Raw genomic sequence first — 23,460 nt, forward strand, 5'->3', positions numbered from 1 at the left:
GTTCCTGAAATCGATCTGTGCCACCGCATATCCAGTGACAGCGGGCGCATTTACAGCCCAGATTGGCTGGGAATCTATCAGCTTGGACTAGTGGAGCCTGTCCAAATGTGACCTCTGCCCAGCGTCTGGTGGCCTCTTGGCATTCCAGCCTCAGATCTCTACAGGCCTACCCCACAGGCTTGTTAGACAATCTCCCCAGTCAATCCCGTGTGCGCGCTTCTTTCACATGACTGCCGGGAGAGAGCGCGAAGAAGCGTTGACGTGGTGGTACCATCCCGTGCTAAAGGGCAGGACAGAGGCATTGCGCATTGCGGATCTGCACACAGAAGCACTTTCGCGTTAAACATAAAGGCAGCCGACCCAAACCAGGAGGTGACAGCCAAATTATCCAGCGAACAGGACTTGTTCTCCTGAGGATTGTGAATCTCCATTGAAGCTCACATCTTCCAGCTCAGTAGTCCGCAGTGTGGTTTCGGACCGGTATAATCAAGGGGCCAATCTGTGGACACCCAGCAATTACTATTTATGAAGTCCCGCTGTAGGAGAGCCCCTCCAAGTGTGGTGTCTGGTGGTCATCAGTGCTGCCAGCTGGTGGGGTCAGAGCCAGATTTCCTCACCACTTCGGACAGGCTGACCAGGACCACAAGCCAGCACTACCACAGGCTGGGGCCGGACAGAAGGAAGCTCACGAGGTCTTGTGAAGACGTCTTCTTTTGCTGACAAAGCAGACATTGATATTTGTATCTATTCGAGATAAGAAATCTGTTTCTGTTCACAGCTTGATCATGCCAACCTCAAGGGTATATCTTATCTAGTTTTAAATGCCCACCACAAGTCTTTGACGAACTACAGGATAGAGATTCTGTTTTTTCATACGTTTGTTTCACATAACTGGTAACTGCCTTAAAGTGTTACGGTCTGGTTTAGGTCCAAGCTGCAAAAGCCAGAACTGGTTGATGCACAAGCGACTTATACATAGCCTTGTTGTAATATGCTGGAACTTGCAGAATGGACTTCCCAAGTGTTGTACGTCTTATTTTAGAAATGCTTGAGAACGTTGGCTTTCACTTCTTACACGGTTATCTTTTCTGGCAGGACGGGTAGACCTTGGGAGCTATGTTGCCTGAATTGTTTGCCTTTCGAGTTCAAATTCATCGGGCTTTATTTTTGGAGCAGCAGAGGTTATGCTAGGCACTGCTAACATCTGATATGCCCTAGGTAAAGCCATGACGCAAGTGTCTAGCGGACCGAAGTGTCCACATTACACCCGGGTGTGCAGGATAATTGCAATGAAATACTCTTCTACCATGTTTATATGAAAATATACATGTATGTAGTAAATTTCTAAAGATCCTGCTCGATAACAGTCAATAGACTGAAAGTGTCTTGTCTCTAACAACAGTCGTTAGTAACTTTGTCAGTGGCTTGTTGGGTGTCCTAAACTCTCGGAAGAGACTTGACTGGCTTGCTATTTAAAATTAAAGGTTTATCTGTTGTGGTTATGTATGATATAATATTGGGGTATTTTTTAAACTGTCTCTTTCAGCCAGCCAACTAAATTTGTTCGAGCAGAGTTATGTTTCCCAATCACATTGACTTGTGTCAGTACAAGTCTCTCCGCAATTGTCTCTGACAGGTAACATTTTTCATAATAATTTCTTACAGCTATGTCATATATGTCAAGCTCAGCCAATGTTAGACACTGAGTGTATTGTCACTGTTGATTGACATGTTTGGGTTATGAGCTTATATTTATAATATTAGGGTCTCTTTCAGTTAGCTTATGTAGCCATTTAGCTCTAGATTTGTTAGGCAGCAGAGAGGAGGCGTGGAGTTGTGTCGTTGCAAGTCTTTGTGCAATTATCTCTGATAGCTAGCATTTTTCAGTCACATTTCTGACAGCCATATGTCAAGCTCAGCAAGTGTTGGACACTGAATGTATTGTCACTGTTGATTGACTCGTGATGTCACTTCTGTGTCTCATGCAGGTCGGCCCACTTCAGCATGCTGGCCATCAAGCAGAACCCCATGCTGGCCGAGGCCTACTCCAACCTCGGAAACGTCTACAAGGAGAGGGGGCAGCTTCCAGAGGCGCTAGAAAACTATCGCCACGCCGTGCGGTTGAAGCCAGACTTCATCGACGGGTACATAAACCTTGCCGCTGCGCTGGTGACTGCAGGGGATATGGAGGGTGCAGTGCAGGCATACTGTCAGGCACTGCAGTATAACCCTGTAAGTTCGGTTGGTATTGCTTCATTCCTTTCTATAGATAAGACACATAGGCTAGCACATAGACACATAGCTGTAATACCAGGTGTAAGTTCAGTTGGTATTACTTCATTTATTATTCACAACATGCACATAGTCTCATTCTAGTTTTATATAATCATTTCTCAGGTTAATCATTAGCTTCTACTAGAGGCAATTGGTGCAATGTAAACATTTATTTACCATACTATTTACTATACATTTATTACTTTGAAAAACTCAGCTCTTAATGAAAGTATCTGTTCTTGGAGCTGTGATCAGCATGTGATCGTGGGATTCTCCAGTTGTGCCACTTTGTCATTTTACTGTAACTCGTGAAATCTTCAGTGGTTTTATTTTCTCACTGTCCATTTACAGCAAAATCATGACATTGCAAATTGCACTTTTTATTTCTACTTTACTACAGAATTTTACATCCACAAACTTTAAAACATTGCAAAACCTCCCTCCTACCTGGAAATTAAGTCCTTGCGAAAGTAAATGACTGCAGTAGACAATCCGGCACATTGATTCTACAGTAGCCAGACATTAGGTCGCTCCACGCAGACCTTTATAGAGCCGTTGAAACTACTTCTCCCAGATTGAATTTTAATGCAAGGAAGCTACTACACGCCGCACTTAGCCATGCATGGAGTTGGATAAATGGAGCGATAGCTGCCTATTGGCTAAGCCTATGAGCATCTCCCGGCCACAAAATCATTGCACCAAGTCTGGAAACCCATGAAGCGATAAATATGGATGGAAGCAACGATAAGATATTGCTCCGTCGCATGATTTAGTTGTGACTACTGGGCAAAAGACAAGGACGAGTCAAAGAGACCAGTTTTCCTGATTTCAAGAAGACAAAGAAATGGAGTAGGCAGTTGATCTTCTACCCTGGGGAAGATTTTCAACTTAAGTGCATAAATCATGTAGGGTTGTACCATTTTTTCTCAGTGAATTCATAAGACTAACTATGAAGTGGTTTAATCCTGAAAACTGGTAAACTAATTATCACAAAGTAGGCTTCCTATGTTTGAAAACAACATTACAAGACCACTGTAAATTTATTCATTTTTGTGATGATGCCTTTTCATCATAGGAAAATGGAGATTTTTGTGCTCTTTAAAATTTGCTGTTGAAACGATTCCATAGTGCAGTAGTCGTCTGAGGGTTATATGTTTAGCAAAAGCATGTGCCATTTTGTAGATCTAAGACATTTAAAGACTTAAGAAGGAAATAAAGAACACGTAATTGCAACTGGGAACACAGTGTTGGTAGAAAGGATCCTGTTGGTTTGCATTCCTCCTGCCCCTCCCCATGAAATTATAGCCTGTTGCCTAACAAAACAAGTATGCATGCTGATAAGGGTGGCAAACTCTCCCCTGACCCAAACCTGTCTGGCTTTCCTCCCAAGTACAATGGGTAGCCAGGATGTTATTAGAAGGGAGTCTCACATGTAAAGGACAAGCATTCTTGCCAGCTAGCGAAAACAGGAATGTAGAAAATACCACCGGAAAATGCAGTGGTATATATTTAGCTTTTCATAGAGTAGTTATTCCATATGCAACATAACACTGATAGGCTTCTGTGAACAGGAATATTTAGAATGAGACCAGACAAATGTTTTTTTTTGCATGTCAACAAGATTCAATCCTGTCATTGACAGGGTGTTTTGTTAAAATTTTAGACGAATTTCAAAACAGAAGTGTCACAAAGCTAGACTGAATAGATCATTTCTAGAATGACTATCTTCATTCATTCAGCTGTATTCTCAATAATAAAGTCCTTCGAAGTTTCAGACTAATTTGTGTGCCTACAGCAGAAGTCTGGAAGTTAAAGACATTAAAAGATGCATGTTGTCTGCTGTGAAGTCATTCAGCCATTCATGAAGTAGTCATTCCCAATTCTAGACTAATTGCTTTTCCTCCCGAAGTCTTAATTAATTGAGTTTATTACCTAAGTTAATTATTTAGTGTAATGTGTTTTCATCCTATTGGTGCCTTTAGTTATTATCCATACTTATTTCCTTTGATTGATTTATATAAATTGTAATAAGTTAGTAAAAGGAGACCTTCTTATAAGCAGAAGCTTTAGGCATCCCCTGCACTGTTGTGTTATTTTTATTTCATTGTCATGTATGTATTTGTTTTTCCTTAAGTGTGAAACAAATAAACATAGACAAACTCTGTTCTCCACAGGACCTGTACTGTGTGCGGAGCGACCTGGGGAATCTTCTCAAGGCTCTTGGGAGACTGGACGAGGCCAAGGTACATCCAAGCCGGCTGAGTATTAAACTCTGTACCGATCATGCCCCCCACCCCACCCCAAAGGACATGCTGCCATTTCAGGGCCCTGCTACCGGCAGGCTCCCCCCAAAAGACATACTGAAACTGGTAATCGATTAGAAGCAAGCTGATTGTTAAGATAAGTGGTTAGGATGCTAAATTGTGGTAAGAAAAGCTTGAAAAATTTATGTTTTTAGCTACAAATGCTGTGAAATGAAAGCATCTAGTTGGGAAGAAATTATCGGCTTTTGACGTAAATATTAGCTTTTGTAGGCGCCAAGCTTAGCACATTTTTTTCTTTTTTCGTTTTGCATTCTGTACAGGGATTTTTGTAAAGGGGATTTTGAAATTGAGTTTTTCTATTTGGCGGAGGCAGCTGTCCTTTTGGGGTCTCTTAGCAGGTGATGTGTGTAGGAAAGCTCAAAGATTGGTTGTCTGCCTGCTGCATGAGGTTGTGTTTTTTTTCTCTGCCACACCAGTCGAGAGATCGGCTGGTCTGTGCACATGTATGATATCATGGCGAGCGTATGCGTAACATTGGTTGAGCTGCATGGTTTCCCTTTCTGAACACATTCAGGATGTAGTCAAGAGAAAGATGTCACCCTGGGCTACATTTAAGCTAGACGCGCTACACGAAAACCCTCCGAAAACTTGCTGCGTATTTGACCGTTTTTGGTTAGGTAAGGACCCCTTTAAATGAAGCCCAGGACTGTCTTGTATTGCGTTTATAAGAGGCCAGCTAGTCACGAGTGTTGCGACGAGCCTCGGTGTAAATGTCTGGCTGGCCGTGCGCGGTGCGATTTGTGATGTCTGGTGGCTGGACTGGAGCTTCAGTCAAACAAAATTCTTTCTCAACTCTGATTATTGTTGGATGGTTTTACATCCTGTTTATACATAATGAAACAACCGTAGATATTTGTGCGAAGGATCAGCACCATCGTCCATCCACCAGTGCGACCTAGCGCGTGCAGCGATCCCCCCGCGCGCCTTTCCAGGGCAGCTCTTTGGACATTGAGGAGATGAGGTGTCAACGAACCCCTACCCCACCCCCCACGAAGGCCCATTCTTGTGGCAAGGAAAGCGAGAAAGACTGTAAACGTAGTCCTCCTGCCAATCTGTTGAGGAAGGGAAGTCATGACGGCGACATGGAATAGTTGTCCCATGCAGCATGCAGTTAATCTTTGAGCTTTCACGGTGTGTTTCCATAGCTTTTTACGTTATCAGTTGTACAGTCCAAACCCTTTCCCAAGCAGAGAAGTGGCAAATAATCTCAGCAAGAAATTTTCTTGTGTCAGCAAAATTGTACTTTTTGGTCATGCTCTCAGGGAGTGATCCTAATTGTGTTACTCTGACGAAATCTGTTTTCTTTTTGGCAAGATCCTTTTGATGTCTGAGATTGCCTTTCCCTGCTTCTAAAGCAGTTTGGACTTGCATTGTTTTTTCTCTCACAACAAATACTAACTACATCTCTCAATTTCTTTCCCCCTGACTTTTATATCCATGCTTTGACTAGACAAAGGTATAGAGGGGTGCAATAAGTGCCGCTGAAAACGAAAAGGGGAGTACCAATTGCGCCGAGCGACTTCAAGAGCGGCGTCACACCGGTCCGTGTTGTGTGGTGGGTTTGTGCAAGATCATGTTTCTACCATTTCACATCTCCCCTCAACCCCAACCCCCCAGCGTACGGACGTAAGGATCTGTCAGAATGTATATTTATATATACATTATATTATATTTTATATTTTTCTGCATGAGATGTAAATATGATCCCGGTATTTCTGAAAAAGTGTCTTGTTAGTGATGAGAAAGTTCGGCCCCCCTCCCTGTCGAAAGTTATTGTATATGTTGTTGAAAGAGGTACACCAAATGCTAACAATTATGAAATGTAGGTTTTTACATTGATTTCAGATATTCTCACGATAATGTCTTTCTCTCGTTAACTGAATAGTTTAGAGGGATTGATTTCTTGCAGAGTGTCATGCCACTATCATTGCGCTGCGTAGAAATGCGCGTTATGTCATAATGAAAGCTAGGGTGGTTAGGTTTAGCTTAGTAGCGCATGGCAGGCAGCGTCAGCAGTTGCTCTTTGTTACTTCTAGGCCAGGACTTGCTAATGTCTTCTCTCTTCCAGGTGTTAACGGCAAAAGCAGTCTGCGAAATTCCCTTTATTTTTCAGCTTTAAACGTCCTTCCGAGCACTTTGGAGATGGCCAGAGCACCACCAGACGATAGAAGACATCAGCAGGTCTTGCGAAGGCAAAGTGGGAACAATGAGCAATGTGTACGGCGTGCGCGGCAGCGATTGTGCGCGGTGCAGAGCATGGTGACAAATGTACAAAGTTCTACAGCTTAGAACCTCCTTCAAGCCTCTTCTGTTCCTTGGCTCAAGGTCTATTTAGTAAAATTGTTTCTGATGTTAAAGAAAGTGACAAAAAGTGGACCACTTTGTACATAACATGCGAGCAGCAAACGTTTGACGTAGGCAAAGGCATGTCTTTTTTCAGTGTGCAGAGCACTTGAAATTGTTTTCCAGAAAGCATTACCATTAGTCACTTTGTCTGTCAACCAATCATGTTGGCAAGTGTTCTAGTTGTTGACTCGTATTTTGTAGTCGTTTTGCTCAAAGCACATCACAAAGGGCATGCTGGTGCGGTCACAGCGGCGCGAGAGCAGTGCGCGTAGGTTCGCTCGCACGTAGGCGCAGGAGTTGGTCAGGGTAAGTCGCAGGTTAGGTAGAGCGCGCCATCCCCACCAAAAGTCCCCCGACTGACAGTGTTGTTTTCTGCCATTTCCTTCCTCCTCCCTCCTCTGTTGCCATGTGTGCATGGCGCCTTGTTCTGCCATCTCCTCCCCACCCCCCATCCTCACACCGACGACGTGCTGCCGCCTGAATCCCCACCCCCCAGGCATGCTACCTGAAGGCCATCGAGACTCAACCAAACTTCGCTGTAGCCTGGAGCAACCTGGGCTGCGTCTTCAACGCCCAGAGTGAGATCTGGTTGGCCATTCACCACTTTGAAAAGGTAAGAGAAAGCGCTAACTTGTAATAATCGTTGAACAGTAGTGTACCGTAACCGTATGCTATATTGCATGTTGCAATGGTTATATTACATAGAGAATTTAAAAAATATGTCATTTAGAACATGACAAAGAGCAAAATATAGGTTCATGTATGAATCGTTCCAGAGTGAAATCTGGTTGGCCATTCTCCACTTTGAAAAGGTATGCTAACGTGTAATAAGCATTGGACAGTATTCTACCCTAACCATACACTATTTAGCATGTTGCAATGATTATGTTACATAGTTACATAGTTACATAGAGAAAGCCTGTCATTTGGAATATGACAAAGCAAAATATTATTCAAAGGTACATGAACCCTTTTTGCCATAGGTTTCTGTACAAGGCAACTTTGTCTATGGTGGCATTAGATAAAGTATGTAAGAGACAATTGTCACTTGTAATAAGCATTAGACAGTAGTCTACCCGTACCATAGGCTTTATAGCATGATGCTGTTATGTTTTATAGAGAAAGAAAAAACACTGTCATTTAGAATATGACAGAGCAAAATATCATTCATAGGTACATGAACCCTTTTTGCCATAGGTTTCTGAACAAGGCAACTTTGTCTCAGGTTGCATCAGATAGAGTATGTACTCTGCAAGGTGACCCTTTTGAGTAACTTTTCTGTTTGATGCACAACATTGAGATGTTTCCATTTTGATCTGTGGTTGAAAGACTGCACTTGTTACAATGCCTTATCATTATTGCAGCCCCCAAAATCAATACAAAATAGATTCAGGCGAAATGGCAAGCAGGGCGGCGCAACGAATCATTCCTTTTACGGACGGTCGAAGTTATGGCCAGGAGATATAGACATGAGCTGGTCAACCCTTGCTACTGTAGATAAAGCAGGGCATGACAAACTTGAACGAACCTTCTTTATATTCCATTGCTGCATTTCTTGTTCTTGCGGGCCATTGGGGACTTGTTAACGTCATCAATTTTTCCAGAGAAGTGGCTTTTTGGAAAGGTTTCCCCTCTTTGGTATTCATGCAGGCATTACTCACCGACGTGAAATGGAAGACCGTGTCTCGTAAAATTGTGTTGTTAAGCTTGAAGCGCCTGGTTCGATACCCAATTTGAATATTTATCCATCCTCCATGAGGGCAGGAAAGGTGTGCAAAGATAATTCAACCAAAGGACCCTAAACACTGCTGTCATGTCTGAGTCTATTGGAGATAAATAAAGCTTTTGCTGGAGTCAGATCCATTAGTGAGTTGTAGCCATGGGAGGCTTTGACCTTCGTAGGTCAACAACACAGGCAACTATCAATCAAACATGCTTGTAGATATAGACCCATCAATGTGCTGTCTCCGATAGGTCAGTCAGTGGGAGGAAAAGACTTGAATTGGCTCTTTTTTGTCTGAGAAGTTTGGTGGAGATGGCTAGAGCACCCCAGTCAAAATGTGAAAGCGAAAAGCCAGATGAAAATGTAGAAATGGAGGAAAGAGTGCTACAGGCAATAATTTGACGTTCACATTGGTTGAGTGCTAATCTTGACAGACTGCTAGTATTGGTTTATTAGAGGGGGGCTCTATATACAGATATATAATTGAGCATTGTGGCAGGATTTACACAAAGAAGGTGCAAATAACCTTCCATCTACCTAAAGAAATGGCACTGCATCAACTATCAATGGATTGAAAATTCTGAAAGTAACTGAAAATTGCTTCTCAGTCGACATGGGCCATGATATAGAGTGCATTCACTTCAAAGTTGACAAACTGTACGTACACGTCTCTGCTTTGTAGCTTACCTACAAGGCCTCCATCTCACTGTCAGCAAATTATCCATAATTTGACTTAATAGACCACAAAATTTCTTTGAAGTGTAACAAGGAAATCTTGACTTCAACCTTGATAATTATCTGCTGTTGGGAGGACCGTTTTTCCCCATGAATCTGACAGTCAATTAGCTGTAATCCATGTTATGTTTCATCAGCTTAGAGTGCACTTTCATTCACAGTAATGAACTGTCTGGGTTCAGGCTTCCAGGCAGTTGTTAAGTGGGCCTCCCGATTGAAACCACAGATCAAATGCTGTCGAGCAGGCTGCTGCTGCAAATTCCGTGGGCCTTGTTATGCGTTTCGCTGCCTGGAAAGTTCCAAGAACAGCCATAGCAGGCTGCTGCAGCAAATTCCGTGGGCCGTGTTATGTGTTTCGCTCCCTGGAAAGTTCCAAGAACAGCCATAGCAGGCTGCTGCAGCCGTGTTACGTGTTTCGTTCCCTGGAAAGTTCCAAGAACAGCCATAGCAGGCTGCTGCAGCAAATTCCGTGGGCCGTGTTATGCGTTTCGTTCCCTGGAAAGTTCCAAGTACAGCCACATTATAATTGCGAACATCTTAGAGGAAATAGTCTATTAGCCTCCAGAGGATGTTCTGCAGAAGCGTGAAAAGTGGTATTGTAATCGTGAGCATGGGAGGGTAGTCAGCGATTAGGAATGCGATTGGGCCTTAACTGGCCATCAGGAGTTATTAGGCTGTCATTTGCTGCCGGACACAAAGCTGTCGAGTCCCCAGAGAATTGAGCAATGCAGAGCCTCGTATATCTATGGCATCTCTATCGGCTGGAACATCCCACGGACAATGACTGGCTCGCAAGGATGACAATCGATTGAAGATATCGCAAACGCTGATCTGCCAATGCCAACATCTTTTAGGCAGTCCGTTCTCAGGAGACAATTGTTGCACTACGGACATTGTTGCAGCGTAGAGAGACCAGCATCGCAGCTGTTAGAATATTACTTGGTGCTTGTTTCCTAGCGGAAGTCTGATATATCTTAACGAATCAGAGGCAAGAAGGAGACAGTGGGACCTGAATATAGATTTCAACCAAGAAATGTCATCCGGACTGCCAAGACACTTGCAGAAGAGGAGTTTCTTGTACACTCTATACTTACAACTGTATGTAACCCTGTATGAATGGCTGAGTCTGATGAAATGGTTTCTGTTCCAGGCCGTCCAGCTAGACCCCAACTTCTTGGATGCGTACATCAACCTCGGCAATGTACTGAAAGAGGCACGAATCTTCGACAGGTAAGCAAGCCTCTTCCAGAATGTCTACCAAAAGATCTATCATGTTTTTCTTGCATATTTTTGAGATGAAAATATGAAATTATTACTTGTGAGTTATGACTTGACAGGTACATATATGTACTTCTATATATCTGGACTTGGTCCAAAGCCACTCTACGAAAGCCAATAGCAATCAGCATGTTGTAATCAATCATTTCAGCATGTTGTAATCAATATGACAAATTCAAAGCTGAAGTTGTAGGATGAAGACAATTTTAATAGGCAGTTTTTTTTTTTAAATTTTACTTTTGGCTTTAACCATTATAACAGTTCATTAGCATAGAGTATCAACTAAAGTGGTAACAACAGAAGAAACAGTGTAGTAGTCTTAGCCTTAGACAAGGATGTATCACAATATTATTGCTCATTGTATGCAAACCTCATCTACCACTCCTCTGTGATTAACATGAGAGGATCATATAATTGCATTGGTTGTGGAATTTCCATGGTTAATTACTACATGTCTCCATCTGAAGTAATTACCGTAATTTCCCCCGGGTAGTCAAAGTTCTAATTGTATAAGTCAGAAGGGTACAGAAATAATATCAATGTCAAAGCAGAATTTAAAATGGAACATTTATAAGTTTGGAACAGGTATAAGATAATCAATCAGAGCTGTCATTTGACATAGTTATTTACAGAAATGAAGAAGTACCCCCATGTATTATTTGGCAGGCAAATACATTTCAAGGTGTTAATTGGAACATGTTACACAATGTGGAAAGGGTTTTGGTTTGGTTTTCTATCATTCTGACATGTAAAAGACAATAGGGGTTCTAATCTTTTAAGGTATTTTAGCACGGGTTGCTATATTTGACATGAAAAAACAAGAATTGCTGCAAACTGTACGAGCTGCTGAAGAAAGTTACATGTACTGTTCTCATAAATATCCACTGTCCTTTCATCAAGTCAAGACATTGCATTTCCCCCATGTATACTTCATAGTAGCTTTTAGACCATGTCATATTAATTTAATGCCTGTTTTTTTTCCCTCTACAGAGCTGCAGTAGCATACCTACGAGCGCTACAACTCAGCCCCAACCATGCTATAGTACATGCCAACTTAGCCTGTGTGTACTATGAACAAGGGTAAGTTTACTCCTTCAAGTCTGGAGATGCATGACCCATATTATATGTATCCAAAACTATGCCACTGTTCTGTTAGACAAGTACAATATAGTCAAACCTGTACAAGTAACAACCTGTACAAACGGACCGCCAGGCCAATATGACCAATTTTAGTGGTCCTTTAAATTTTCCTCATGGACATAGGCATCAAGAAGGCTGTCTATATAGACTTGTCTTCTTGGGTAGTTTTGACAGTACTGCTTACTTAACACCTAACACAGGTGAACCATTTGAAGATTATGTTAAACGTTGCAAAGTTGTTAATGATAAATACTCAATAAATCTTAGATTCAGATATGCCAGGTACATAAACTGTGGTATTACCTTCATATTAGCATTCACAGCATGGCCAGCCTACGCAGTGAAATGTCTACGCTATGATTACTATCTTGGATAAAAATTGGAAAGGGAGATTTAATTTGCCTTGCAATGGGCTCAGCAATCCCCAGAGAGCTCTGGGGTGGGCTTCTGGGACTTTTTTCTGCTTTGAATATTAATAAATCAATTTGGATGGGAAATGTGGTTTAATGGTTATCACGTATAGAAAATGTTTCAGAGGTACAACCCCTGCCATTCCCTTGTTTTCAGCTGTATTGCATTCAGTCTATTTTTAAGTGGTTGCTCCTTTTTTTTTATCGAAAGTGGAGGAAAGAGTGCTGCAGGCAATATTTCTTATCCTGTTTAAAAGGAAAGTGTTGTCAGAGTGTACTGCAATGTATCGATTGGAGTGCAGCCCGAGGGATGCAATGAAAGTCAGGTCAATTGGCTAAATGTCCAAGTATGGATTTTGTATCAGTCAAGTTCTGGGTTTTGTACAGTGCTGTCTTTAACAGGGAGCTTCAGCCATGGAAAAGCTATCTTCTTGGTCTTGGTGGTAACTGTTGTTGGCTTTGTTTAGATGGGAGATACTGAAAGGAAAATGTCGAGAATGTTCTGCTGTTTACATATTCTACTGATCTGTAGTCTGAAGAAATGAAAGAGGCTGGAGATTTTGCACAGCAACTTCTAATCCAGCTTCTGATTCATTGGATGAATCAAATATGATGCATAAACTATTGATAACACCTTAAATTTATGCCTCTGTGTTTTTCTGTCCATCCAGGTTGATTGACCTGGCGATAGACACGTACCGCCGCGCCATCGAGCTTCAACCCCACTTCCCAGATGCTTACTGCAACCTGGCCAATGCCCTCAAGGAACAGGGCAAGGTATGCATGTCTGGATACAGCAGTTCACGGATTATTGGCAAAGCATCAAGGAAAATCTGTAGATTGTGCATAGCTTGCTCTACTGAAGTAGTAAAAATCGGGTGGATGAAAATATGCGAGTGTGTCTACATCTATTATAAAGAGTAAGTTCACATTCATCAAGAAGGTCACATATGGCAAAGGTGCCCAGAAGCATTGGCAGGCTTGATACCATGTAAACATGTTTTTTTAGGTATGACGATCAGCTACTTAGACGAAACAGTTGTGTGGAAACACAAAGCAGTGCCTGTTATTTACCCAAAGGAGATAGCATACCACAAACCTTTAGATCTTCGTAGATCAAGGTTTACAAAGAAATATGTCCAGAATTTGCACACTTGGCTTCAACCCAAGGTTGACAGCCCACCAAATTTCGTGACATGACTGTGACCAAAGTACATGTGTTAGATCTAGAGTATCTTCTGTAGAAACCTCTAGATTGTCTAGCATTATGAAAACAACGGTTGACACCAATGCTGTGATGATGATGGCTCTTCTTCGAGCTGGGGTCTTGAAGAGGAGGCTAAAGTACAAGTCTTTTCCCCTCCAGGTGGCGGAATCAGAGGAGTGTTACAACACGGCCCTACAACTGTCCCCCACCCATGCAGACTCCCTCAACAACCTGGCCAACATCAAGCGTGAACAGGGCTGCACAGAGGAGGCTGTCAAACTGTACTGCAAGGCCTTGGAGGTACGCATTTTCCCATTCGCTATGGCATTTCCAAACCATTTCCGTCCTTGATATACATATGGTTTGCATCTGCCGGATAAGTTTTGCACTGAAGAATGCCATGTGATTATTAGTTGAAATATGTACCGTGCCAAATGTCAGGCAAGCATGCTAGACATCTGTGTCACATAAACAACTTTGAGATATAGATCATTAAACATTGACTTAAGAAGTAGGTTTTGAGATGAAGATTTGCTGAAAAGGAAATAGAAACTTGTGTTCATGGCTAAGATGAAATAGATTTGTCTGCTCCAAATCAGAAGAAAGACATGTCACATAAGCAAATTTGAAATCCAGATCACTAAAGGTTGACTAAGAAGTGGGTTTTGAGATGAAGATTTGTTGAAAAAGAAATAGAAACTTGTGTACAAGACGAAATCGCTTTGTCTGTACCAAATCAGAAGAAAAGACATGTCACATAAGCAAATTTGAAATCCAGATCAATGAACGTTGACTTAAGAAGTAGGTTTTGATGTAAAGATTTGTTGAAAAGAAGATAGAAACTTGTGTACAAGATGAGATAGCTTTGTCTGTACCAACACATAAGAAAGGCAAAGTTCATCCACTGACTCCCCATGGTCTGGACAGTATCATGTTCAAACAGCTCCTGATAACTTCTTACAAAGGTTCTCCCTTTGTTGTGATGTTGTAGCAACCTTCACAGTTTTGCTAAGTTATCTTGTAACATGTTCCAGGTGTTCCCTGAGTTTGCTGCTGCCCACTCCAACCTCGCCAGCGTGCTGCAACAACAGGGCAAACTGCAAGAGGCGCTCATGCACTACAAGGAAGCCATCAGGTATTTGTCTTTTGCCAATCTTTTTGCCATTGCTTTGTCAAATGTGTAATTTGACACTAGCAGATTTTTCTGAAGATTATGATTGCTTGTGGTATCAGTCTACACAGCATTTTTATACTTTTAGTGGTTGTGACTATGAATTTTTTTGTAACTACTGTAAATCATGAAATATTTGTGATGTCTTAAGTTGGCAGTTTCCATAAGAAATTCACACTGCAAACTGAAAGACGCTAGGCTAAAAAAATTAAGTTTTATTTCCACATTGCCGCAAAGCTTAAGCACGATAAACTTGAATTTATAGTAACTAAAATCAGTTGGAAAATTTCACAAACTTTTGTTCTTTTCCCGTAGGATCGCCCCCACCTTTGCGGATGCGTACTCCAACATGGGGAATGCTCTGAAGGAAATGCAGGACATCCAGGGTGCCATGCAGTGTTACACCCGTGCCATCCAGATCAACCCAGCCTTCGCTGATGCACATAGCAACCTAGCATCCATCCACAAGGTCCGTACACATTTGTATTTCCTGTTCTAAGTTAAGATGGCACACCATGAAGAAAAAAATTTTGTCTTCTTTAAGCTAGATTTTGTCAAAAAGATAAGCTTTCCTTTCAGAAATGATACAAAGAATTAAGCCTTTTCATTCATTTATCAAAAATATATATTAACCGTAATTTCACAGTCTTCTTGGGCAGTTTTGACAGCACCCTTCATGTATAATAAGTTTTGAATGTCTTCTAGGCATACAAAAGTCTAACTTTTCTTACTCTATGTTGTAACAGGATTCTGGCCAGATCCCAGAAGCCATTGCCTCCTACAGAACTGCACTGAAGTTGAAACCAGACTTCCCGGACGCTTACTGCAACCTGGCCCACTGCCTGCAGATTGTATGTGACTGGACAGACTATAACGCTCGTATGAAGAAGCTTGTAGCGATCGTAGCAGACCAGCTGGACAAGAACCGCTTGCCGTCTGTCCACCCCCATCACAGTATGCTGTACCCACTGTCCCACGCTTTCCGGAAGGCCATTGCAGCGCGCCACGGGAACTTATGTCTGGAGAAGGTACCCAACTCAAACTAGTTCAATCAATAAGGATTGTAAAAGGGAGGGGTTGTTAAACTCTGGAAAACTGTACTCAGTACAAAAGATACTTAAGCAACTGAATAAGTTTTGAAAAAGGTCAGACATATCTAAAAGCATCCGGTGTGTTTTTTCAGTGACTAGAAAATTGATGCACTGAAAATATGATGTAGAATCATGACTTGACAAAAACATGTGAAAAAAATTAAGGAATACATTATAGCATCAATCCCCAATTCTTTCTTTTTTTTGCCATGAAAAGAAAAGGCATCAGATATTTAAACCTGTGCACTGAAAAGAGTCAAGATTTGAACAAGGAAATTTGTAGACAAAAATTTTAACAAACCAATAGTGTAAAGGAAATTGAAGCAATACATTGTAGCCTCAAGTCTTCATTTTGGGCCATAAAGAAAAGGGTGTCAGAAACTTAAACCTATGATTTTTTCCCTAGATCAATGTTCTGCACAAGCCGCCCTATGACCACCCGAAGGACCTTGTCCTCAGTAAGGGTCGCCTGAGGATAGGCTATGTCAGCTCGGACTTCGGGAACCACCCCACCTCCCACCTCATGCAGAGTATTCCAGGCTTCCACAACAAGGAGAATGTCGAGGTAAGGAGATTGAACATTTTCAAACTCGAACTCGGGACCTTTTTTTTCCGAGCCAAATGCTCTACTAGTTGAGAGACACCAATGCCACACTTATCCTTTCCGCAAAGCAGGCTGGATACCAGGTTATGATAGTGCAACAGTGCTCTAATTCTGCAGAGAACAACTTCCTAGTTTGTATCTTTGGATAGAAAGCTGCAGTCTTTGAATGCAGATTTGTCAATTCTGCAGAATGTACAGTACTTCTGAAATGCGACCTAAATTTTGCTAATCTGGATGTAGACATTTGTGGTGGTTCTATTTTCAAAGTGCATGTCTACTGCGAAATCACTACATTGCGAATATGTGTTTTGTGCCACAGTTATTGTTTGGACTGCGGACTTAAATCACAGCAAAATTCCTCCTTTCCAGTCATACAGTGAAATCAAAGCATTTCAAAAAGACTCATCAAACATCATTCCTCTGTACACAGGTGTTCTGCTATGCTCTGAGTCCTGACGACGGCACCACATTCCGAGGCAAGATCGTGAAGGAGTCGGAGCACTTCGTGGACCTGTCCCAGATCCCCTGCAACGGGAAGGCTGCCGACCGCATCCACCAGGACGGCATCCACATCCTGGTGAACATGAACGGTTACACCAAGGGCGCGCGCAACGAGATCTTCGCCTTGAGACCTGCGCCCATCCAGGTGAGGATCTTTGCCTTGGATCCATAGCAAGGACGGCGGACAGGAATTGTCTCATAATAGTATTGGCCTATCCAATAGCATCACTGCATCATCAACTTAGCGTAGAAATGCCAAATACAAAACGTAGAAATGCCAAATACAAACATAACGCTAATAGTTGATGGATATGCAGCCATTCTCTCATTGGTTGAAGTGCCAATTGCCATGCTATCATTGCTTCAATTGTGAAAGTAAGAATGAGTCTTCGTGCAGAAGCTATTGAACAGTAAGGATCCATCCCTGTGCAAATGCATCAAATATATATGTCCGATATTTGTACTGTTCACTGGTGTGGTACACTGTTAACAACGTATGCACTACAAACAAAGAAACATTGATCAGGCTTGTTACTGTTTGTAATGTTGTTGACATTCTCCATCATGTTCATGTTACAGTCCATGTGGCTGGGATATCCAGGCACCAGTGGAGCATCCTTCATGGACTATCTGATCACAGACATCATCACGTCCCCCATTGAACAAGCCGACCAGTACTCTGAAAAACTGGCGTATATGCCCAACACCTTTTTCGTGGGAGACCACGCGCAGATGTTCCCCCACTTGAAGGAGCGTGCGGTGCTGGGGACGACCACCTCGGGACTCAAGATCATCGATAATAAGTCTGTCATTAACGCTACCGACCTGAAGCCTGTTCTGGAGATGTCGGACGTCAAGGTATATGTACGGATCGTTTATTCCTCTTTGCTCTGTCAGTAACATTGCTTGACTAGCTTCTTGTGTGTCATAAAGCCCAAAGAAAAGTGCACACTGTCATAACAGAATGCTGCAGTTGAGACATTTAGTTTGCTTGTGTGCATTACTGCCATACAGTTGCCAAGGGAAAAGCCCCCTCTTGTTTGGATAAGTGTGGAGTGAACAGATCTAAATTAGAAACATTAGAAAGGTAGTTGTAACAGTCATACTTAAGCTTCGAAGATAAGACTGTTCTTTCACAAACAATGGTTTACCAGTACGTCCGCTCATCAAAAAATCGTATCCAACAGACAAGATTTTAATGCAATATAGCATTTAAAACAATCCAGCATTAGCTGACTAGATTTCTCTTACGTATTGACCATGCAAATAACGTCCAATGTTGCTTGTTGTTATACGTCCACTCAACTATTTTGATTTTCAATTTTAAGATCTCATTTTTCCACTTAACAGATATAGAAGCAGAAGTTCCCTCTTCATCTACTTTTGCTACACATCCGATCAAGTGTTTTGATTATAGATTTTAAAATCTCATTATTCCACTCAACAGATAAAGAAGGAGAAGGTCCCTCTTCACCTACCGCTGACCAACGGTGACTCAGCCTCTGGTAATGAGGAGGAGAAGGTTGTGGAGACGCCCATCATTGAGATCAACACCACCACGGCGCAGATGCAGACCATGGTGACCCAGGGGCAGGTCTCCACCTGTATGAACGGGGTCGTCGTACAGAACGGCCTGGCAACCTCACAGGTATGTCTTCCTCAAAATTTAGACAGAATTATTAATTTTTTAGTCTTGTGCAGTTCTGTTGATGCTTGTAAACTCTTAATGTGTTAACATTCCTTGTTGAAAAGTTCTCTCTAAGTAAGTAAAACTGTCAAATATCTCTGTTCAGATCACACAAAATGCTCCAAGAAAATTGTCCCACTAGACAGACTTTTTAATGCTTGGGTAAATTTGGGAAAACTCTAAGGGACCAACAACAGTAAACTTTATGCAGAAGTGATCAGTAGTTCAGGTTTGACTGTGTCTTAGAGCTTGGATTTTGATAAAATGTTGACCATTTCAAAGAGGTAATGTTGACTTAATTTTGCCTCTTTCCAGGTGAACAACAAGGCTGCCACAGGAGAGGAACCCCCTGCTAATGTGATCGTGACGACCCGCGTACAGTACGGCCTGCCAGAGGACAGCGTCGTGTACTGCAACTTCAACCAGCTGTACAAGATCGACCCTGCTACTCTGCAGATGTGGGTCAATGTAAGTACCACATGATCCACTTTTGCTTGTACAGCCATTTCAGGCCCTTATATACTTAGCCTTTCAAGTCATACCAAGGTCCTTGCCAGTGTAGTTGAGCATAGGGGGCCATACACTGATTTGAATCCCCTAATGCCTAAGCTGTGAATTGGGCCCCTACACTGTTTTTCAACCAAGATGGGGGGCTTTTATGTTTTCAACAACCTAAGGCATGCACAGTTCAAACTGTTAAGCAGCTTATAGATTAGCATTGATTTTTACCTTCTTGCCATAGAAGCGTCTTTATGATGCCTAGTATGTATTGATCATGGGATTAGGCTGCAGCATTCTTTATTACACAATCCGTCAATGTGTTTAACATGTGTTTGAGGTAATCAAGTACATATGTCCTGAAAATAACTGGTCGAACTTTCCCATTCTCTCCAGATCCTGAACCGAGTGCCCAACAGCGTCCTGTGGCTCCTGCGTTTCCCGGCGGTCGGCGAGCAGAACGTGCTGAACGCCGCCACGCAGATGGGCCTGTCGCCCGGACGCATCATCTTCTCTCACGTGGCCCCGAAGGAAGAGCATGTCCGACGGGGACAGCTCGCCGACGTCTGCTTGGACTCCCCGCTCTGCAACGGCCACACCACGGGCATGGACGTCCTGTGGGCAGGCACTCCCATGATCACCCTACCAGGTGAGCCAGGTCATATCTAAATGGGGTGAAGTTTTACAAAAGATGGCATTTCTGAAAACTACAGTAGTAGAATAGCCTTGTTGCATGCGTATCATTGACAAATGCATTTTACTCGGTAAAGATAGCATTTTTCTTTGGTAGCTTTTTTTTAAGGCCGTAATCGCAGTGGTTTGTTATCCATTGTGTCTGGGGCTCAGTATTGGGAAGCCGAGATCTCCTTTTACCTCCCGAACCAAAGTCAGGTACCCATTTTCACACCTGGGGGGAGTGAGGAAATTCATGTTAAGTACCCAACTGCAAAAGATCAGTAGCATGGCAATATGTGAACCCAGAAGCCTCTAGGTGCAGTTTTCTTCTGCCAAATTTTACATACTTACAATGGCCATCTTCCGCTACAGGAGAGACACTTGCCTCACGAGTTGCGGCCTCACAGCTGGGTTGCCTGGGCTGCCCCGAGCTGGTGGCCAACACACGCGCAGAGTACGAGGACATTGCTGTCCAACTGGGCAATGATGCAGACTTGTAAGTATTGAATCTGTCATCGCCATTCTGCGAATGTAGTGATGCGTGCAGTAGCATGTCCTTATGATGCAACCGTTGAAAGACTTGTATCTTAAATTGTGGCTTTATACGCCTGTGACTTTTGGTCTCAAGTGAAATGTATGTCTACAAGTTAAAGATAGGGACGACTGTTTGACAGATCCAAATGCCTTCTCGACTGAAATTCTTGGATACTAATTCATTTCACTGTAGAAAGAGGAAACGAGGTTTCCACAGTGTTTGAATTTTGTTGTTATAGCAATTCTCATGTACACTTGTGATTTATTTTAAACACGTATTTGTAGTGTCATCAACTACCAGTGGAAACATAGAAATAAGACCTCCGTAAACAATTCCAGATTCACAATACAACAGCTGTTGATAGTTGATAGAGAGTTACCATTGTACTTGCTACATACTGAAAGGTGCCATGTAGTAATAACATGTTCTCTCCCTACCCAGCCTGAGGAGGGTAAGAGCCAAGGTGTGGAAGCTCAGGACGACCAGCCCACTCTTCGACTGCCACCAGTATGCCCTGGACATGGAAAGGTTGTACAGACGCATGTGGGGGCGCTACGAGAAGGGACAGCCTGCCGACCACATCACAGAACCCTTTTAAGTTAGCCTAGGACTTTTTTGTTTTGACGTTTTCATGTTGGAAACTAGTCGGAGAAAAAGATGACTGGGAAATTACCATAAAACAGCAGCCAGAATATCATTTGGTAGGAAGCTTTTATGCCAGATCTAACTATAACCGGCTTATGCTGCAAACATGAAACGTAGTTGAGGCATAGTAGCTCAAGACTCATTCCAACACAAATGTGGTACTGAATACTCTAACCAAGACTGATACTGACAGCTGTATCATTGTGAGCTTTGCTGTACATCATAGTATACTCTTAATCCCATCGTTGAAACCTGCAGTTAACGACAGTAAGGAACAGAAAACAACAACTTAATCGCTGGTTGATATCTGGTTAATTGCAACAATACCTGATTAATCACAACAACTTGAGAATAGTGCAGCCATTCCGACGCTTCTGCACCATGGAAAGAATCGTTGTACAATCCGTGTTGTGTCGTTTTGTTGTTGTTGATGTGAAGAGTTATGGATATACGTTACAATCCTGGTGTCAGAAGTAACAGGAACAATACCAATTGGCGCTACAACCGATTCTAAGCTTTCAGTGTTCCTAACAATGCTCTATCTCTCTCACTGTAGAGCCTACGTGTTAGATATGTATTTATCCTGGTGACTAGTTTGGTCGGGGTATTTTCTACAGGTTTTCAAGGGTGCATGTTAAAAGGAAAGAAGTATTGTGAAAACGTAGGTTCTGTTGGACACAGTTGAGCATAGCATAAGTGTAAGGCCATCCGATGTTGACCTCTAAGTGTGATTCTATTGTAGTTGCCATTGTGTATTGCCGTAGGTCGATGCCAGCTTCTTGCTTTATTACATAACGTTATTGCAGTATAATGTAAATACATACAGATGTTATGGATACTGTTCCCGAATAGTAGTGCTTAATGGCATGTAAGAATTAAGCACAGCGGCATATAGGTTTGTTTCCCAGTAGTTTGTACAGGTAGGTCAGGAAAAAAAAAACGAAAGAAGCAAGGGTACCAATTTTTGCCCATAACTGTAAATTATTTTGAAGATCATTTATTTCAATTTTTTGTGTTCCTCTGCTCCTAATATTTTATTCATGTGTCCCATTGTTGTCTGTTAACTTTTTTGCTGCAAATAAACGGCATGGAGCACTGCAAATGACAATACATGTGTCCGACTGTTGACTGTTTGTTCTGTTGTAAAAAAAAAAAGCATTAGCACAGGTCTACAACTTGCACATTGCAAGGCACTGGCATTAGCTTTGGCTCAAAGTCCAATTTGATTTGCAAGCAGATCCTACAGTAGCATAAGATAATGTCAAAAGCTGACAGAGGAGTGAAGCCAGCCTAGGAGTGTGTTTGGCTACTAGAGTGGCTGATGACTCCCTTTGGCCAGCTTTGATACTATCTAATGCCACTGGTAAATCTGCCTGGAGATAATGTGATAATGGGAAAGTATTAGTAAATGCATGGCAGACTGCTGGTATGATATACATGTATGGTAATGCAAAACACTGCCATAAGTTGTGTTTGAAAGGTGACATAGATTTAGGGAACCTAGGAATACAGAAGTTTTGAATGCAAAAATGGAACATAGACATTCTCTGTACAACAAAGTTTAAAATGGTAATGAGAAACACAGTCAGCTTTTTATGATTTACTTATTATGCCAAAAAAGTCATTGGATTGCATGAAAGGTCCCATTTAGCAACAGTATCAGTCACAAGATCTATCTATTACTCAAAAATTATGACCAGGACATAGCACATCAAGAACACGAGATATCAAAACCAGAGGTTGAACCACAGTACCGTAGAAAGCCACTAGGAGGCCCATTATCGACTCACGTTTTCATTACCCACCTATCAAATACAAGGTACAATGATTAACCCATAGCTTCTTCCACATGCTATCCACAAAGAAGCAAATGACACCAAAACAAAACGTATAACCTAGGGGAAGATAAAAGAATGCCAATTCTCGAAAGGCTATACATCAAAACTACTCATTTCAAGGCAAGTAGGAATGGTCTCCTCTTTGTTATTTTGTTGTTTTTGTGGATAAAAACGCTTTGAATTTAGTCTGAGTACCATCCTTTGTTGTGATCGTGATTACCAAGCGAAAGTACTTCAAGTGTTGGAAACACTAGAAAGGGTCTATCACTGAATTCATATTGATCCTTTGTAGCAAGCTTATCCTAACAACTTGTGGACTCTGCTGCCTGTTTCAAATGTTCTGGTTTGAACTACTAGCAAGGTCAAGTGTATCCTGTTAGGTATTCAATGTGAAGGACTTTCCTACATGTTTTTTTAACCTTGCTGTATGAACTAGACAGAGTCAGTGCAATCGTTTTGTTTACGGTCATCCATTGCTGCAAATGTTTTTCCGTGATTACACTGACTTGTCTAGTCCATATATCACCGATAGTATTTGTTTCATTTTGCACTGATGAAGGCGACAGACGGTCATCGAAATGTTTACTGAAGAATTAAAAGAAGGTCGTGTAATGAAGAAGACTTTGTTCAATCGATCTACCAACCTGATAAACTATTTATAGAAGGCTGACAACTGTTACGAGGGGCGTGCAATAAGTAATGGTTCCCACTCCCACTTCCAGTTGTCTGATCTAAATGAAATTTTGTATGTGTAATAATTCATATCTCTATGGGTTAT

At 42.0% G+C, this 23,460-nt stretch overlaps 1 protein-coding gene across 7 annotated transcripts in view; it reads left to right on the forward strand.

Moving 5' to 3' along the window:
• The window catches only part of LOC118419534 (UDP-N-acetylglucosamine--peptide N-acetylglucosaminyltransferase 110 kDa subunit-like), a 32,827-nt gene extending 10,875 nt beyond the window's left edge, over positions 1-21,952 (forward strand). For 3 of the 7 annotated variants that reach the window (XM_035825958.1, XM_035825963.1, XM_035825962.1), the window contains 18 exons: positions 1,989-2,241; positions 4,449-4,517; positions 7,441-7,557; positions 10,553-10,632; positions 11,671-11,760; positions 12,902-13,007; positions 13,597-13,737; positions 14,472-14,572; positions 14,924-15,077; positions 15,355-15,636; positions 16,106-16,264; positions 16,734-16,949; positions 17,384-17,668; positions 18,252-18,452; positions 18,807-18,959; positions 19,386-19,638; positions 20,037-20,160; positions 20,641-21,952. In XM_035825958.1, the coding sequence (XP_035681851.1) occupies positions 1,989-2,241; positions 4,449-4,517; positions 7,441-7,557; positions 10,553-10,632; positions 11,671-11,760; positions 12,902-13,007; positions 13,597-13,737; positions 14,472-14,572; positions 14,924-15,077; positions 15,355-15,636; positions 16,106-16,264; positions 16,734-16,949; positions 17,384-17,668; positions 18,252-18,452; positions 18,807-18,959; positions 19,386-19,638; positions 20,037-20,160; positions 20,641-20,797 (2,941 nt within the window). In that variant the 3' untranslated portion in view covers positions 20,798-21,952. Of the gene's footprint in view, positions 1-352; positions 693-1,988; positions 2,242-4,448; positions 4,518-7,440; positions 7,558-10,552; positions 10,633-11,670; positions 11,761-12,901; positions 13,008-13,596; positions 13,738-14,471; positions 14,573-14,923; positions 15,078-15,354; positions 15,637-16,105; positions 16,265-16,733; positions 16,950-17,383; positions 17,669-18,251; positions 18,453-18,806; positions 18,960-19,385; positions 19,639-20,036; positions 20,161-20,640 lie in introns of those variants that run through there. The other 4 variants (XM_035825960.1, XM_035825964.1, XM_035825961.1 and 1 more) reach the window with 3 other exon arrangements.
• Positions 21,953-23,460: the final 1,508 nt, after the last annotated feature.

Source organism: Branchiostoma floridae, chromosome 7 (genome assembly GCF_000003815.2).
Source record: "Branchiostoma floridae strain S238N-H82 chromosome 7, Bfl_VNyyK, whole genome shotgun sequence".
In the NCBI taxonomy this organism is placed as follows: Eukaryota; Metazoa; Chordata; class Leptocardii; order Amphioxiformes; family Branchiostomatidae; genus Branchiostoma; species Branchiostoma floridae.